This window comes from Carcharhinus amblyrhynchos, chromosome 35, assembly GCF_965287045.1.
Source record: "Carcharhinus amblyrhynchos chromosome 35, sCarAmb.v2.hapA, whole genome shotgun sequence".
Taxonomy (NCBI): domain Eukaryota; kingdom Metazoa; phylum Chordata; class Chondrichthyes; order Carcharhiniformes; family Carcharhinidae; genus Carcharhinus; species Carcharhinus amblyrhynchos.
Window position 1 is genome coordinate 3,297,238 of NC_137358.1, and position 18,648 is coordinate 3,315,885.

The following is an 18,648-nucleotide window of genomic DNA, read 5'->3' on the forward strand; positions in this document are numbered from 1 at the left end:
CCAGGTGTCAGTTGGAAATTTCAAAACCTGAGACTGAATGATTGAGGGTTACGGAACCAAGACAGATAATCGATTCAGCTAAGATTGAATTGATGCTGAAACAGGTTCAGGAGCGAAATATCCTCCTCCTGTTTCCAAGTTCAACACCGTCCCCCCCCCCCACACTACCACCCCCCCCCCCCCCCCCCCCGCCTGTTGAAGTAGATATACGACAACACAATGTTTATTAAAGGGAAGAGTGAGGGAGTTCTTCAGCCTTGGAAGCCCAATGTCCAATCTTCACCCAATGCCAACCAGAATGTCATCAAACTGGCCAGCTGTCACTCAGAGGGCGGTGGGTGAGTGGAATCGGCTGCCCTCGGTGGTGGTGGAGGCGAATTGTCCCTAAATTAGTCTTCCCTCAATCTTCCCCAATAGGTGTAGACAGAGGTCATGGGTAGAGGAGGGCACTCATAATGTTAAAATGGCGGCGCGGGCTCGTTGGGCCGAAGGGCCAGTTTCCCGTGCTGTGTTGTTCTTTGTTCTTTGAACTCGTTGGGGTCTTCTAAGAGACTTCTGGATGAGTACATGGGATTTAATGGGATTGAGGGTTATAGATAGGCCTGGTAGGTAGGGATATGATCAGTGCAACTTGTGGGCCGAAGGGCCTGTTTGTGCTGTAGTGTTCTATGGTCTATGTTCTATCCTGAAGCTGCCTCTGATGTGCACGCGGATCACCATGGTTTCCTACAGGAACTGACGAGGACTGTACACTTAAATACTTCATACACTGGGAAGCACTTTGGGAGTCCTGAGCTGGTGCTATACAAAGGCACGTTCTCTCTGCAGCTGTTGGTTTAATTATAGATACTGTGCAAAGCAGAAATTCTGGAGAATTTGTTTCAGCTAAATGTTGAATTGGGGTGGGAGTTTAAAGTTTAATGTCACAAGTAGGCTTACATTAACACTGCAATGAAGTTACTGTGAAAATTCCCCAGTCGCCACACTCCGGCGCCTGTTCGGGTACACTGAGGGAGAATTTAGTACGGCCAGTGCACCTGAACAGCACGATAGTGAGTTTTAAGGGGCATCTTGACAAATCCATGAATGGGATGGGGATACAGGGATAGGGTCCCCAGAAGGGTAGGGGGTTTTAGCTCAGTCGGGCAGCTTGGTCGGCACAGGCTTGGAGGGCCGAAGGGCCTGTTCCCGTGCTGTAATTTTCTTTGTTCTTCGGAACTGTGGGAGGAAACCGGAGCACCCGGTGGAAACCCACGCAGACACGGGGAGAATGTGCAGGCTCCGCACAGACAGTGGCCCGAGGCCGGAATCGAACCCGGGTCCCCGGCACTGTGAGGCAGGAACATTGAGGCTGTCCGCGGGCGGGCTGGACCTTTCATTCCAGGGGCGGTTCTGCCCTGGAAACCGTGGCAACGTGTTGCAGGCGGGCCTGGCGCCGGCGGCACTGGCACCACTTTAGTCCGCACCGCACGTCCTGAAGGACCCGCCTCAGCCTGGCGTCGAAGGTTTCCTGGAGACACCCGTAGATCACGGGCACCACGCAAGCGCTCAAGTAGGCAAGCAGTTCGCACCCCCCCCTCAGGAAGTGGAGCAGGCTGGTGAACCACGTCTCGTCCCTGGCCCTGGTGACAAAGTGGGCCGTGCTCACCAAGAGGGTCAGATAGTAGGGCAGCCAGAGGGCGAACTGCACCAGGACTGTGGCCAGGAGGAGGCGCTGGACAGACGGGTCCAGCCTGGAGGACTCTGCGAGGTGAAAGGGGTGGCTCTTGCGGGGGGGGCAGAGGAGTAGCCGGAGGGCGTAGCCCACCCCCGCACTGGGGACCACCAGGCCGGTGAAGAACATGATGGCGTCGCCCAGCTCCTTGGTCTGGAGCTTCGAGCAGTCGCTGAGCTCCTCGGAGACCTTGCTGCAGACGTAAAAGAGGAGGGAGGAGAAGCTGGCCAGGGCGGCGCCGCCCCAGACAAAGCTGCAGATGTGCCTCGTGTTGTAGACACTCGACATGTAGGTGTGCGGCAGGGCTTGCTCAATGAAGCAGTCCAGGCAGAGCAACGTGGCGGAGTAGGTGCTCACCAGGGCGGCCATGTTGAACAAGATGAAGGAAGCCATGCAGAGCTCTCGGCCGAAGGTCCACACTGGCCAGAGGAGGTGGTCGGGACCCAGTAGCTGCAGAAAAGCCACCAGGTTAAGGATCAAGCCGGCCAGTGCCATATTGGTGAAGTAGACATCGGGCATGTTGATGGACGACTTGTGACAGAGGTTCACCAGAAGGACCAAAGCGTTGAAGATGAGGCCCAATGGGAAGCAAACAATGAGGTAGACCATCGACGCGATGGACAAGGTCAGGCCTATGTTGTGGCAAAGATCGTCTCTGCAGAACGTACTGTTAGGCCCAAAGTTCCCTTGGATGCAGCTCCACATCGCAACGAGGTTCTGGGCTGAGAGAATCCGGAATTGTCAGCAAGGTAAGATTCAGAACTTCATCATTAGGAGGTGTCAATATTCTTGAGGAAAACAGTGTGGAAATCAGCTGCCATCTTTCTGCGTAGTCTGTAAATAAGATTGAAAAATGTGTTAGAGCCGTCATTTGCTGACCTTATGGCTTTGACCTCTCATCATTAAGTTATTTTAGAGATGAAATGCAAAGGACATGCTCTCTTCCCCCTTTTTCTGTCAAACCAGCCTCTTATCCATTGACTCCATCTAACTTCCCACTGCCTCGGAAAAGTATAACCAAGGACCCCACGCACCCCGGACATTCTCTCTTCCACCTTCTTCCATTGGGAAAAAGATACAAAAGTCTGAGGTCACGTACCAACCGACTCAAGAACAGCTTCTTCCCTGCTGCCGTCAGACTTTTGAATGGACCTACCTCGCATTAAGTTGATCTTTCTCTACACCCTCGCTGTGACTAGAATGACTATGATTATAAATCTGGAATTAAGAATCTACAGATGACCATGAAACCATTGTCAGAAAAACCCATCTAGTTCACTAATATCCTTTAGAGAAGGAAATCTGCCGTCCTTACCCGGTCTGGCCTACATGTGACTCCAGAGCCACAGCAATGTGGTTGACTCTCAACTGCCCTCCAAGGGCAACTAGGGATGGGCAATAAATGCTGGCCCAGCCAGCGACACCCATGTCCCATGAATGAGTTAAAGCAAAATGACTATGACACTACATTCGGCACCTTCTCTTTCCTTCTCTATGAACGGTATGCTTTGTCTGTACAGTCACAAGAAACAATACTTTTCACTGTATACTAATACATGTGACAATAATAAATCAAAGTGGTCCAAAGATACGAGTGCTTGATTATTCCTCCTCACTAACACAGCCACTCTCCTGAGTATCCCCACGGGCAACCTGCAACAAAGCACGGCACAGAAACAGGCCATTCAGCCCAACTGGCCCCTGCTGGCATTTATGCCTCCTGCTAAGCCCAACCCCATTGGTACATCCATCTATTCCCATCTCCCTCAACCATCTCCCCCCGCTAAATTCATCAGATCTGAACTCTTCCAATGTTTCATTTTAATGCAGGAATACTTTGAGAAGCAGGTATCCAATAAACAGCGTGACACGAGGTGTTGGGAGTTTGGTGAGGCCGCAGCTGGAGCACTGGGTGCAGTTCTGATCCCCACTTTACAGGAAAGATGTGATTGCACTGGGGGGGGGTGCAGAGGAGATTCACCAGGACGCTGCCTGGGATGGAGCATTGAGGTTATGTAGAGAGGTTGGACAGGCTTGGGTTGTTTTCTCTGGAGCAGAGAAGACTGAGAGATGACCTGATCGAGGTCTACAAGATTATGAGGGGCACGGACAGAGTGGATAAAGAGCAGCTGTTCCCCTTAGTTGAAGGGTCAGTCACAAGGGGACACAGGTTCAAGGTGAGGGGCAGGAGGTTTAGTGGGGGGGATGTGAGGAAAAGTTTTCTAACCCAGAGGGTGGTGAGGGTCTGGAATGCGCTGCCTGGGAGGGTGGTGGAGGCGGGTTACCTCACATATGGGCCAAATGCGGGCAATTGGAACTAGTTAGGGTTTAAAGAAAAGGGCAGCATGGACAAGTTGGGCCGAAGGGCCTGTTTCCATGCTGTAAACCCCTATGACATTCTTAAACAAGTACCTGGATGAGCACTTGGCTCATCATAACATTCAGGGCGATGGGTCAAATGATACAGTGGGTTAGCACTGCTGCCTTACAGCACCAGGGAGCCAGGTTTGATTCCTGGCTTGGTTCACTGTCTGTGCGGAGACTGCATGTTCTCCCCATCTCTGCGTGGATTTCCTCCGGGTGCTCCGGTTTCCTCCCACAGTCCAAAAGATGTGCTGGTTAGGTGCTAAATTCTCCCTTAGTGTACCCAAACAAGTGCCGGAGTGTGACGACTAGGGCATTTTCACAGTAACTTCATTGCAGTGTTAATGTAAGCCTCTTTGTGACACTAATAAATAAACTCCATAATGTTTTGTTACTGCCTCATTCCTACAGTCCTGGGACTGGAGTGTTGACAACACTCGCCACAGACGGAACTCACACTCATTGCTGCTGACACACCCTAAGTGACCGTGTGTTTGTGTCTCCCATATGTGCAAACCCAGACAGGGATGTGAATGACGCACAGCACAGGGAGGTACAGTGAGTGCATTGGCTGGGAGTAAGATACACAGTTCCGCAGCTTCTCCTGAGGCCAATGTTCTACGCAGAGAACGACTTGATCATTACTGCGATTGGTGTCATCTCTTCCTGTTCCTCTGGAGCAGTCACACACCAGGCACATTGAAAACAAACAGTAATTTGGGAGATTACAACATCAGCATCATTGACTTTAACACTTTCACAGTCAGAGATCGAAAATAAACCCCGGAGAAGAGATGTAGCCAGGACAGGGGCGGATGATTATGGGGACTCAGAGCTGGCCATTCAGCCCCTCTCAAACCTGTTCTATCCACTCACTGAGATAATGGCTGATCTGCAACCTCGAGGGTTGCCAAGGTTGACTACATGTCTTCCTGGAGGTTTCATCATGAGGCTGGCACAATGGTTAGCATTGCTGCCTCAGGGGCAATTTAGCATGGCCAATCCACCTAACCTACACATCTTTGGACACTAAGGGGCAATTTAGCATGGCCAATCCACCCTAACCTACACATCTTTGGACACTAAGGGGCAATTTAGCATGGCCAATCCACCTAACCTACACATCTTTGGACACTAAGGGGCAATTTAGCATGGCCAATCCACCTAACCTACACATCTTTGGACACTAAGGGGCAATTTAGCATGGCCAATCCACCTAATCTGTACATCTTTGGACACTAAGGGGCAATTTAGCATGGCCAATCCACCTAATCTGTACATCTTTGGACACTAAGGGGCAATTTAGCACGGCCAATCCCCCTAACCTACACATCTTTGGACACTAAGGGGCAATTTACCATGGCCAATCCATCTAACCTGCACATCTTTGGACTGTAGGAGGAACTCAGAGTACCCGGAGGAAACCCACACAGACACAGGAAGAATGTGCAAGCTCCGCACAGACAATCACCCGAGGCCGGAATCGAACCCGGGTCCCTGGCACGGAGAGGCAGCAGTGCTAACCACTGTGCCACGTTTAATAGCTCAGTGTCAAAGTGTGTCTGATTTACACCCCTGTGAAACACCTTGGGGAAATTTTACTCTGTTAAAGGTTCAAAGGTTATGGGGAGAGAGCAGGATTAGGCTATCGAGCTGGATGATCAGCCACGATTGTAATGAATGGCGGAACAGGCTCAAAGGGCCGAGTGGCCTCGTCCTGCTTCTGTCTTCTATGTTTCTATATAAAGGGTTAAAAGTTCTGAGGGTGTGAGATTGGACTCCGGGTTTAGTCTGATGTCTAACCCAAGAGGATTGACAATGAATGGCCAAACTCTCACTTTGACTGTGAGCGCACACCCCTCTCTTGGAAAGCCAGGAGTCTACGGATTAGGAATTGATTTCAGGAGACAGTTCTCCCCCTCTCCTCAACCACGTTGACCCGCTGGAACCAGGAGAATAAAAGAATGAATCGACCAACTTCTTATATAACTGCCTTGAAGAGAAGATGAATTGTGGGGGAACAGTTACTGTTATTTTTTTCCCTTTATTGGCACCGGAGATGTTGTTCCAAAGCCTTGAATCTTTTGATGGCACATTTTAGATTTCTGCTCACATCCTCCATCAGTGAAGGTCTCGGAGCTGCCGGCCCATTCACAGGGTCCCGGACAAAGGAAGCTCTCTCCATTTTGATCTTGGTCCAAGTGCACCGCCACCCAAAAGGGCCCGGCCATTCTGAAACCAGATCACAGACGGTGTTCCGAGAACAATCAGTGATGGCTTCCTCACACAAAGGTTCCCGGGAAAGTTTCTTTTCACAATGAAATCAAACATCAAGCCAAGCCCCACTTTGTAAGTTTTAATTCTTTTCGAGGAAGATCGAGAATGTTTATCAAAGTGAAAGATTTCAGCGCTGAAGAATACAATGTTCTGGGATATGGTGCCAGTAGGTTTGGACATCAAACAAATGCCCACAATTCAACGGGGAGACTGGACGGTGTTGAGTTTGTAATAACGTGCCATTCTTCTCCCCATGGCTACCTGTCACACTCTCCAAAGTGGGGAGGCGATGGCCTATTGGCCCAGAAGGCTAAGGAAATTTGGCATGTCCGCTACAACTCTCACCAACTTTTACAGATGCCCCATAGAAAGCATTCTTTCTGGTTGTATCACAGCTCGGTCTGGGCTCCTGCTCTGCCCAAGACTGCAAGGAACTACAAAAGGTTGTGAATGTAGCCCAATCCATCACACAAACCAGCGTCCCATCCATTGACTCTGTCCACACTTCCCGCTGCCTCGGCAAAGCAGCCAGCATAATTAAGGACCCCACGCACCCCGGACATTCTCTCTTCCACCTTCTTCCGTCGGGAAAAAGATACAAAAGTCTGAGGTCACGTACCGACCGACTCAAGAACAGCTTCTTCCCTGCTGCTGTCAGACTTTTGATTGGACCTACCTCGCATTAAGTTGATCTTTCTCTACACCCTCGCTATGACTGTAACACCACATTCTGCACTCTCTCCTTTCCTTCTCTATGAATGGTATGCTTTATATAGCGCACAAGAAACATTACTTTTCACTGTATGTTAATACATGTGACAATAAATCAAATCAAATCAAAAATCAAATCAAATTATTGCTACACGACTAATCCAAAAACTCAGCTAATGCTCTGGGGACCTGGGTTTGAATCCCGCCACGGCAGATGGTGGAATTTGAATTCAATTTTTTAAAATATCTGGAGTTAAGAACCTACTGATGACCATGAAACCTTTGTAGGAAAAAGCCACCTGGTTCACTAAGATAAAAGCAAGCTACTGCAGACTCGAAACGTTGCCTATATCCTCTCCCCACAGATGCTGTCAGATCTGCTGAGATTTTTGCAGAGTTTTCTGTTTTTGTTTCCATCTGGTTCACCAATATCCTGAGGGAAGGAAATCTGCCATCCTTACCTGGTCTGGCCTACATAGGAACAGAGGAATTAAGAGCAGGATTTGGCAAATCCAGCCCTTTGAGCCTGCTTCACCATTCAATCTGATCTCTCTCTGGTCTCAAATCCACCTCCCACCTGTTCCCCATATCCCCTTACCCCTTTTTTAATTAGAAGTATATCTAAATCAGTAAAAAATATCTGGAATTATGAATCTACAGATGACCATGAAACCATTGTTGTAAAAACCCATCTGCTTCACTAATGTCCCTTTAGAGAAGGAAATCTGCCGTCCTTACCCGGTCTGGCCTACATGTGACTCCAGAGCCACAGCAATGTGGTTGACTCTCAACTGCCCTCCAAGGGCAACTAGGGATGGGCAATAAATGCTGACCCAGCCAGCAACGCCCATGTCCCATGAATGAGTTAAAAAAACATTCTCCAAAAACCACCAGATATACATGTCTGAACTGTCCCCGACTCACATTCTGACCCAACACTTCAAGTCTTTGAAACTTGGCCCTTTCAACAGTTTTACTTCATTTGCAGTTCACAGAATCTTAAAATCAATGCTCATCATCAAACACTAACTCGATTACCCTTCCCTTCCAGACTAGTGGGGATCCGTGGCCGCTTATTCCCCGAGGCTGACGATGTCCAGGGGTCAGACCTGTGGGCGGCGTGGTAGCACAGTGGTTAGCGCTGCTGCCTCACAGCGCCAGGGACGCGGGTTCGATTCCCAGCTTGGGTCACTGTCTGTGTGGAGTTTGCACATTCTCCCCGTGTCTGCGTGGGTTTCCTCCGGGTGCTCCAGTTTCCTCCCCACACTCCAAAAGATGCATTGGCCGTGCTAAATTCTCCCTCAGTGTAACCCGAACAGTCAGCGGAATGTGGCAACTCGGGGACTTCCACAGCAACTTCAGTGCAGTGTTAACGTACGCCAATACTTGTGACACTAATAAATAAATTTTACTTTACCTTATAGGGCCTGGGTGCGATTGCTGTCGGTGCAGGCTCGATGAGTCAAACGGCCTACATCTGCACTGTCGGCATTCTATTCTATGATTCTTCCAGTCTCAGAATGTTCCAGAAGGTTCCACCTTCGTTCTCAGGAGATCCATTTCTTGCACTGCCCTCGGAAACCTATCTTCATTTATAGGCTGTTCAACTTCCTTCAATACTGGGTCAGTGACGTTGGGTGTGCGGACACACCAGGGTACAACACGCCACAGTGTGAAACTGCCAGGGGTACGTAATTAACAAGACCGGGGCCGGGTGATTTGGCATGTTCCTCCAGCCCACCCCCCACCGCCCCTGCAGTGGGCAAACACTCCCCACTCCTTCCCGCATCACAACACTTAGTCTCAAACTGGGAGGATTCCGCCTGTGTGGAACTGTGAAACAAGCGCACTGTGCAGCGCAGATTCTATTCCTGGAGTTGTGTGACGCTGTGGGAAAGTGTCAGATCACATCCTTGTTCCTGTTTTGTTCAATATAAACCTCAGGCACGGCACAGCGCATGGAATAAAATCTGGGAGGCAGGCAGATCAATGCACGGGATGGAAAAGCTGCTGTCACCTCCGATATATTGTGTGTACGAGGCACGATTTCTACAGACACCAATTTTATCAACTGGGAAAAAAATAAAAACTGCAAACTTCACCTTTCATGGACCAACTTTATCCATAATTAACTCATGCTGTACCTGTCCTGGGAGTGTTTGATGGAGGACAGTGTAGAGGGAGCTTTACTCTGTATCTAACCCCTTGCTGTACCTGTCCTGGGAGTGTTTGATGGGGGACAGTGTAGAGGGAGCTTTACTCTGTATCTAACCCCGTGCTGTACCTGTCCTGGGAGTGTTTGATGGGGGACAGTGTAGAGGGAGCTTTACTCTGTATCTAACCCCGTGCTGTACCTGTCCTGGGAGTGTTTGATGGGGGACAGTGTAGAGGGAGCTTTACTCTGTATCTAACCCCGTGCTGTACCTGTCCTGGGAGTGTTTGATGGGGACAGTGTAGAGGGAGCTTTACTCTGTATCTAACCCCGTGCTGTACCTGTCCTGGGAGTGTTTGATGGGGGGACAGTGTAGAGGGAGCTTTACTCTGTATCTAACCCCGTGCTGTACCTGTCCTGGGAGTGTTTGATGGGGGGACAGTGTAGAGGGAGCTTTACTCTGTATCTAACCCCGTGCTGTACCTGTCCTGGCAGTGCTGACAATGACAAAGGCATGAAGATTGTTCTGTTTTCCAGAAATAGCACCATTCACCTTGATGATCCAGTTAAAAGTACAGCAAGTGCTTTATCCACTGGGACTGAAGCATGCGGAAGCTATCGTCACTTGGTTTGCGACAGTAAGCAGCCAATGTCACGCACTCCCAGCTTTCTGTCCCCATTCTGTTTTGTTGGGAATGCTGAGGTTTAGTTGCTGAGATTTGCTGCTTTCTTGTCCACAGTTAAACCAGTTTAAGCAGTTTGACCATGCTGTGAGTCCATCGCTGTGCAAACTGGTCACAACACGTTCATATCATACCCAGTGTCAAAGATCAATGTGATACTCCACAATCTCTCCCACACACCCAGGGTGTGCTATCAGCACAAGGGGACCAAAAGAGGTTGTGTCTAACAGCAACACAGCCGCTCAAAACTACATCTAAATATATTCCAAACAGAATCACCGAGAGGATATACAGTCACTGTGGCACAGTGGTTAGCACTGCTGCCTGCTACCGCTGGGACCCGGTTCGATGCCCGGCTCGGGGCACTTTGTTCGGAGTCTCACATTCTCCCTGAGTCTGTGTGGGTTTCCTCCAGGTGCTCCAGTGTAGAGGGAGCTTTACTCTGTATCTAACCCTGTGCTGTACCTGTCCTGGGAGTGTTTGATGGGGACAGTGTAGAGAGAGATTTACTCTGTATCTAACCCTGTGCTGTACCTGTCCTGGGAGTGTTTGATGGGGACAGTGCAGAGGGAGCTTTACTCTGTATCTAACCCCGTGCTGTACCTGTCCTGGGAGTGTTTGATGGGGACAGTGTAGAGGGAGCTTTACTCTGTATCTAACCCTGTGCTGTACCTCTCCTGGGAGTGTTTGATGGGGGACAGTGTAGAAGGAGCTTTACTCTGTATCTAACCCCGTGCTGTACCTGTCCTGGGAGTGTTTGATGGGGGACAGTGTAGAGGGAGCTTTACTCTGTATCTAACCCCGTGCTGTACCTGTCCTGGGAGTGTTTGATGGGGGGACAGTGTAGAGGGAGCTTTACTCTGTATCTAACCCCGTGCTGTACCTGTCCTGGGAGTGTTTGATGTGGGGACAGTGTAGAGGGAGCTTTACTCTGCATCTAACCCAAAAGACGTGCTAGTTAGATCCATTGGCCGTGCTAAATTCTCCCTCAGTGTACCCAAACAAGCACTGGAGTGTGGCGACTAGGGGATTTTCACAGTAACTTCATTGCAGTGTTAATGTAAGCCTACTTGTGACACTGATGAATAAATGTTGAAGTTAAATCCATGCAGAGAGAGTGGGATACAGGGATAATTGGTGTGGAAATGACCTACTTTCATGGAGAGGCCACAAGGGGGCATAACTGCCCCATCTGCCCTCATCTGATTGACAATGGATGAGGAAGAATTAAGCCAGAATAAGGGTGCGGAAGAATAAAATAAACATTGACATAGAAACTAGAAGAGGAGGCCATTCGGCCCTTCGAACCTTCTCCACCATTCATTTTGATCATGGCTGGTCATTGAATTCCTGATCTCCTCCCTTTCCCCCATATCCCTCGATCCCTTTAACCCCAAGAGCTATATCTAATTTCTTCCTGAAATCTCACAACGTTTTGGCTTCTACTACTTTCTGTGGGAGTGAATTCCACACATTCCCCACCCTCTGGGTGAAGAAATTTCTCCTCACCTCAGTCCTAAAAGGTTTCCCCCTTATCCTCAAACTATGACCCCCTAGTTCTGGACTCCCCCACCATCAGGAACATTCTTTCTGAATCTACCCTGTCTAACCCTGTTAGAATTTTATAAGTTTCTATGAGATCCCCTCTCACTCTTCTAAACTCCAGTCCCCTCTCACTCTTCTAAACTCCAGTGAATATAATCTTAACCAACTTAGTCTCTCCTCATATGTCAGACCTGCCATCCCAGGAATCGGCCTGGTAAACCCTCGCTGTACTCCCTCTACAGCAAGGACATCCTTCCACAGATAAGGAGACCAAAACTGCTCACAATACTCCAGGTGTGGCCTCACCAACACCCTGTACAATTGCAGCAAAACATCCCTATTCCTGTCCTCAAATCCTCTCGCTAAAATAGGGAGTAATTCTCACCTGAGCCACAATTCACACAGATTTAGAGATTATTTCCTCGGGTGGATGTAGCTGTTACTAGGGGGCATAACTATAAGGTTCATGGTGGGAGATATAGGAGGGATGTCAGGGGTAGGTCTTTCACTCAGAGAGTGGTTGGGGTGTGGAATGCACTGCCTGCTGTGATAGTGGAGTCGGACACTTCAGGAACTTTCAAGCGGTTATTGGATAGGCACATGGAGCACTCCAGAATGATAGGGACTGGGATAGACTGATCTTGGATTTGGACAAAGCTCAGCACAACATCGAGGGCCGAAGGGCCTGTACTGTGCTGTACTGTTCTATGTTCTATTTACCACAAAGCTCTAATGTCGTATTGTTGTTGAATTCCAGTGATTCGCTATTCAGACTCAAGAATTACACTCAGTTTGGCAATAATTTTAGTCAGGATTGGGGGAGGGGGTGGAGGGTGGGAGGGCGGGGGGGGGAGGATGGGGTGGAGGGTGGGGAAGGAGGGTGGGGCTGGAGAATGGGGGAGTGTGGGGGAATGTTAGCCTCAGATGCCGAGCTTCAACCTTGGGGCTTGTGTGTGTTGACTGGAGCCTGAGCAATAAGCCCTGCCTTCACTGTGATGTGAACTTTTGAAGTGAGGAGCCTTGATTTTCTATTAACATTGTCTACACATTCTGTCAATGAGCGGATATCCAGTAATTCACCACAGGAAGTCCTTAGAGGAGATTTAACACCCACTTTTAACCTTAGCAATGTATGGAATTCAAAACATTGTGGACTGTTTTTGAGAGAGGGTGTAGTGTGTGTGTGTCTTTTTGCAATCTTTCCTTGGTCATAGAATCCCTACAGTGCAGAAAGAGGCTATTTGGCCCATCAAGTCTGCACCAACCACAATCCCATCCAGGCCCTATTTCCATAACCCCACATATTTACCCTGCTAATCCCCCTGACACTGAGGGACAATTTAGCATGGCCAATCAACCTAACCCGCACATCTCTGGAGTGTGGGAGGAAACTGGAGCACGGGGATGAAGCCCACGCCGATACGGGGAGAACGTGCAAACTCTGCACAGGCTGTGACCCAAGCCGGGAATTGAACCCGGGTCCCAGGCACTGTGAGGCAGCAGTGCTAACCCACTGTGCCACCCTGGTTAACATTTTGCTGCAAAGTTGGATGGAGTAATTGTGAACTGGGAGCTGGGGGGTGAGGGGGTGTAGTGGGTAAGCATTACGTGGTCCTGTTAAAAGGTGATGGTTTTTCTGAGCTTAGAGAGTTAAAATGCAAGTACACAAAGAGCCCAGACTGAAACATTAGTATCGAAAGGCCAAGCAGCAGTGATACCAGGACAACAGGCTTTTGAATTTAGCCAGTCAATTTGAATCAGGCACTTAGATACCAAAACCTATTAAATTTAAATCTGATGGCTTTGACAACCTTGGACCAATCCTATTGTGGGAAATACTGATATATCATCACGGGTATGAAAGAAGGGGGCAGTGGGACAAAGAGGAGAGAGTGACTGTCACCTGCCAGGGTTAACAGCTCTCAGCTCTCTCTAGAGAGAATCACTGACTCTTATAAGCTTCATCGATGTCTTAGAGAAAGCACCATCTAGATAGTAAAAGTACCAAAGAAGAAAGAAGCTCCAGACAGAAGAATCAACAGAGAAGGCCCCAAATATTCCAAAAGACACAAAACCTGGTTGTAATAAAACATCGAACATAGAAAACTACAGCGTAAACAGGCCCCTCGGCCCACAAGTTGCACCGATCATATCCCTACCTACTAGGCCTATCTATAACCCTCAATCCCATTAAATCCCGTGTACTCATCCAGAAGTCTCTTAAAAGACCCCAACGAGTTCGCCTCCACCACCACTGATGGCAGCCGATTCCACTCACCCACTACCCTCTGAGTGAAAAAGTTTAGAGAGTGACCAATATCTATTTTGTTAATAAGTGGGAATTGTATTTATTGGAACAACATATCATTAGAATCTTGTTTTATTTGAGAATAGTTAATAGTTAAAAAGAATTTATTTGGTCTGTTAATAGTTTAATTAATTGTTCACTATTAGATATTGTTATGTGTTGATTTTAGAGAGTGTCGGGGATTTATTTCATACTTAACCACTAGGGGTTGCTGAAGAGCAGATCACACCACTTCACACATACTTTTTACAGATGATAAGGTGAGGTATTCCTCTTTGGTTTGGTTCTCAGAGGGGGATCAACCTCCGCTTTATAAGAGATGAAAATATAAATATATGAACTCAGAACGGGAGCAGGTCACTCAGCCCCTCGACCCTGCTCCCCCATTCACTAAGGTCATGACTGATCTCATTGTCAACTCAGCCCCACATTTCCATTGACCTCCCCCCCCCCCGATAACCTTTCATCGCCCTCTCCTCTCTGTTAATCAAGAATCTGAATAAAAATATTCAAAGACTCTCAGTGGGTTTTTCTGGCCATTCCCAGCAGTGGGATCTACTGGTGACCCCACCCCTCCCCCCCCCCGCCCACCCACACCCCGCCACCCAAGGAGGGGTTCGCTGATGGGTGAGCCATGCGAAATGCGGCAGACATTGGCAGGACCAGAAGATCCCACCAGCAGCCAAAGGCGTATCTCGGAAAGGCCAGAAAATCCCACTATCTGCTTCCACCGCCTTTTGAGGAAGAGAGATCCAGGGACTCACCACCCTCAGAGAGAAAATAATTTCTCCTCGTCTCCGTCTTAAATGGGCCACCCCCCATATCCTTAATCATCGAGGGAACATTGGCTGGAATTCACCGGCCGCTCACGCCCGCAAGCAAGGACGAAGAATTTGGCGCTCAGCCGCACATTCATTCACTGCAGTGGGAGAATCCTGCCAGCATGAACAGCCAGAGAATTCGAGCCGTCTTCTACTGTTAATACTCCTCGAGATCTTAAAGTTTATGACCAGGTCACCACTTACTTTTCTAAACATCAGCGGATACGAGCCTAGCCCGTTCAACCTTTCCTCATAAGACAACCCACCCATTCCTGGTATTAGTTTAGTGAACCTTCTCTGAACTGCTTCCAACACATTTACATCCTTCCTTATACCGGGAGACCAATACCGTACACAATACAGCAGATGTACTCTCACTGCCTTTTATAAATAATGATGTGGGAATGCCGGCGTTGGACTGGCGTAAACACAGTAAAAAGTCTGACAACACCAGGTTTTGGTCCAACCGATTTATTTGATAATACTCACAAGCTTTCGAGGGGACTGCCTCTTCGTCAGGTGAATGGAGAGTTCTGGCCCACAAAGTTGTGCCGAACATGTCCCTACCTTAGAGATTACTAGGCTTACCTATAACCTTCTATCTTACTAAGTTCCATGTACTTATCTAAAAGTCTCTTAAAAGACCCTATCGAATCCGTCTCCACCACCGTTGCCAGCAGCCCATTCCACACACCCACCACCCTCTGAGTGAAGAACTTACCCCCGATTACCTTTAATGCCCCACTACTGTGTCCTTTACAATAGCTTTTGACATTTTCCCTGTGACAGATGTTAATCTAACTGCCCTGCGGTTCTCCGCTTTCTGTTTCCCTCCCTTTCTGAATCAACGAGTTACATTTGCCACTTTACAATTTACGCTCACCTGATGAAGGGACAGCTCTCCGAAAGCTCGTGCTACCAAACGAACCTGTTGGACGTTAACCTGGTGTTGTGAGACTTCTTCCTGTGCCCACCCCAGTCCAACACTGACATCTCCACCTCATTACAATCTAATGGAACCTTCTCCAAGTCTTGGGAATTTGGAAAATTAAAGTCGCAGCATTGACTATCTCACAAAAACACTTGCACTTGTCTTAAGACAAGTGCAATCTCTGGAATTCTCTGCCCGTTGAAGTGGTGGAGGCTACCTCGCTAAATATATTTAAGACGCGGGTAGATAGGTTTTTGATAGACAGGGGAATTAAGGGTTATGGGGAGAGAGCAGGGAAGTGGAACTGATCCACTTCAGATCAGCCATGATCTTATTGACTGGCGGGGCAGGCTCGAAGGGCCAGATGGCCGCCTCCTGCTCCTATTTCTTATTTCTTAAGACCCTTGGGTAACGTGCAGCAGGGTCCGGGGATTTGTTAGCCCCATAGGGGGTGGCACGGTGGGTTAGTACTGCTGCCTCACAGCCCCAGGGAGCCAGGTTCAATTCCCGGCTCGGGTCACTGTTTGTGCGGAGTCTGCACGTTCTCCCTGTCTCTGCGTGGGTTTCCTCCGGCTGCTCCGGTTTCCTCCCACAGTCCGTAGATGTGTAGGTTAGGAGGATTGGCTGTGCTAAATTGCCCCTCAGTGCCAGGAGGATTAGCAGGATAAATATGTGACGTTGCGGGGATAGGGTGGGATTGTGGTCGGTGCAGACTCGATGGGCCAAATGACCTCCTTCTGCTCTGTTGGGATTCTTTGATTCTAATTTCTTCTTGAAATCACACAACGTTTTGGCCTCAGCTCCCCCTCTGAGGGAGTGAATTCCACACATTCACCACCCTCTGGGTGAAGAAATTTCACCTCACCTCAGTCTTAAAAGGTTTATCCCTTATCCTCAAACTATGACCCCCTAGTTCTGGACTCCCCCCACCATCCGGAACATTCTTTCTGAATCTCCCCTGTCTAACCCTGTTTCTGTGCTGCCAGTTTGTTCTGTTTGGTTTAGAAGGCGCTATAGCAATGCAGGTCAGCACAGGAAGGGCTAAAGTGGCTAGACGATCAGAATAACTCGCTTCCTGAATCGCTAAGGATGAGGGATTGGCTCCTCGTTCCCCACAGTGGGATATTCGGATCGTTTATAACTCTGTTCTCGCAGAGCTGTTCAATCTGCTGAGGGATTAGTTAAAAAAAATCTAATTTGTCCACAAGCTGATCCTGTGTCTGGGAGCAGCTCGTTCACACACGGGAGGCTGTTCCCACAACAACAGCACTGCAGAAAAACAGGCAGCGACAGCTCACCAGCCCTCCCTCCATCCATCCCCCCATCCTCCCTCCCTCCCTCCACCCCCGTCCTCCCTCCCCCTGCCTCCTCCCTCCCCATCCTCCCTCCCTTGCCCACCCTCTCCTTGACCTCCCCTCACCCCTCTCCCTCGCCCTGCCCTCCCTCCCTTCATCCTCCCGTCCTCCTTCCTTCCTTCCCTCCCTCCCTCCATTCCTCCTCTCGCCCTGCCTCCTCCCTCCTCCCCTCGCCCTGCCTCCTCCCACCCTCTCCCCCCTCCCTCACCCTCTCTCCCTTCCCCCGCCCTCCCTCCCTCCACTCAAATCCCCCTGCTTTCTCGCCTACCTGCCCTCCTTCTCCTCACCTCCGCCCCCCACCCACCTTGAGCCCCCTCCTTCGCCCCACCCACCCTCCCTCCCTTCACCCCCTCTCTCTCCCTCTGCCTCTCCCCCTCACTCCCTTCTCCCTCCCTCCCCTTGCCCCCCTTCCTCTCCTCAACCCTCACTCCCTCCCCTCGTCCCTTCTCCTTTCCACTCTCCCTGACTAATAACTGAAGTTTACCCTCTCTCCCTCTATCCCCCTCCCTCCACTCGAACCCCCCCCCCCACCTTCCCTTGCCCAATTTGAGCCAAAGCACTTAAAAAATAGACACAAACTCTTCCCTCCCCCTCCATTTCACCCTCCAGCACCAGCCAATCTTTCTGTTGGGGGGGGCGCGTGCACTGTGCATCCAGCTATTCCAGTGCATGAGCCATCACAGCAATCCCTCACACACACACACACATACATACATTCTTACGCACACTCTCACTCACTCACTCACACTCTCTCACACGCTCTCTCACTCCCACACACACACACACTCACACACTCTCTCTCACACACTGTCTCTCTCACACACACACACACATTCTCACACACTCTGACACACTCTCTCACACACTCTCTCTCTCACACTCTCTCACAACATTGTCTCTTACACACACTCACTCACACACTGTCTCTCTCACACACTCTCTCACTTACATACTCCCTCACACACACTCTCTCTCTCACACACATTCTCTCTTCCACACTCACTCACTTACACACTCTCTCTCTCAGACACTCTCTCTCACACTCTCTCTCTCTCACACTCTCTCTCACACACACTCTGTCTCTCTCTCACACACTCTCTCTCTCTCACACACACTCTCTCTCACACTCTCTCTCACACACACTCTGTCTCTCTCTCACACACTCTCTCTCTCTCACACACACTCTCTCTCACACTCTCTCTCACACACACTCTCTCTCACACTCTCTCTCACACACACTCTGTCTCTCTCTCACACTCTCTTTCACACAGAGTTTTATTTTAAACTATTCTCCATGCTCTTCTACACAGGCAGATAAATAATTCCCAGTTTCATTTCAGCAGGTGCCAGAATATAAAATAAGAATCAGTTTTTGATATTAATTCTGTGCCATTGAAATGTCCATAGTTGGCAAAAAGAGGAATAGAATTGTTTTGTAAAAATTACCTTTTTATATTTCCCCGTTGCTCTGCAGTGGTGTTGTTTAGAGCTGCAGCCTGTGATGAACTCAATGCTGCTGCTGGTGTGTGCTTTCTGTTTAAATAATGTTCCGCACACACACACACACACACACATACACACAGACACACACACAGAGGAAGCAGCACTCTGGCAGCATCAGATCCTGACACAGATTTGCAACCCTGCAGCCAATGGCCTAATTTCCAAAAGGCACACAGCAGCAACTGGCTCCCTGCCTTGCACCCTCCCCTCCCCTCCCCTCCTCCCTCCCTCCCCTCCTCCTTCCCCTCCCCTCCCCGATCACTGAAAGGGGCTATCTCACAACA

At 49.3% G+C, this 18,648-nt stretch overlaps 1 protein-coding gene across 1 annotated transcript; it reads right to left on the bottom strand.

Annotated features, from left to right (window-relative positions):
• Positions 1–211: 211 nt before the first annotated feature.
• LOC145361617 (G-protein coupled receptor 146-like) lies at positions 212–18,397 on the bottom strand. Its single transcript, XM_080217480.1, has 2 exons — positions 18,308–18,397; positions 212–2,548 (listed from the first exon to the last, which is right to left on the bottom strand). Exon 2 carries the CDS (start codon positions 2,417–2,419, stop codon positions 1,376–1,378), a length of 1,044 nt encoding a protein of 347 aa, XP_080073606.1. The 5' UTR covers positions 2,420–2,548; positions 18,308–18,397; the 3' UTR covers positions 212–1,375.
• Between the last annotated feature and the right edge of the window lie 251 nt (positions 18,398–18,648).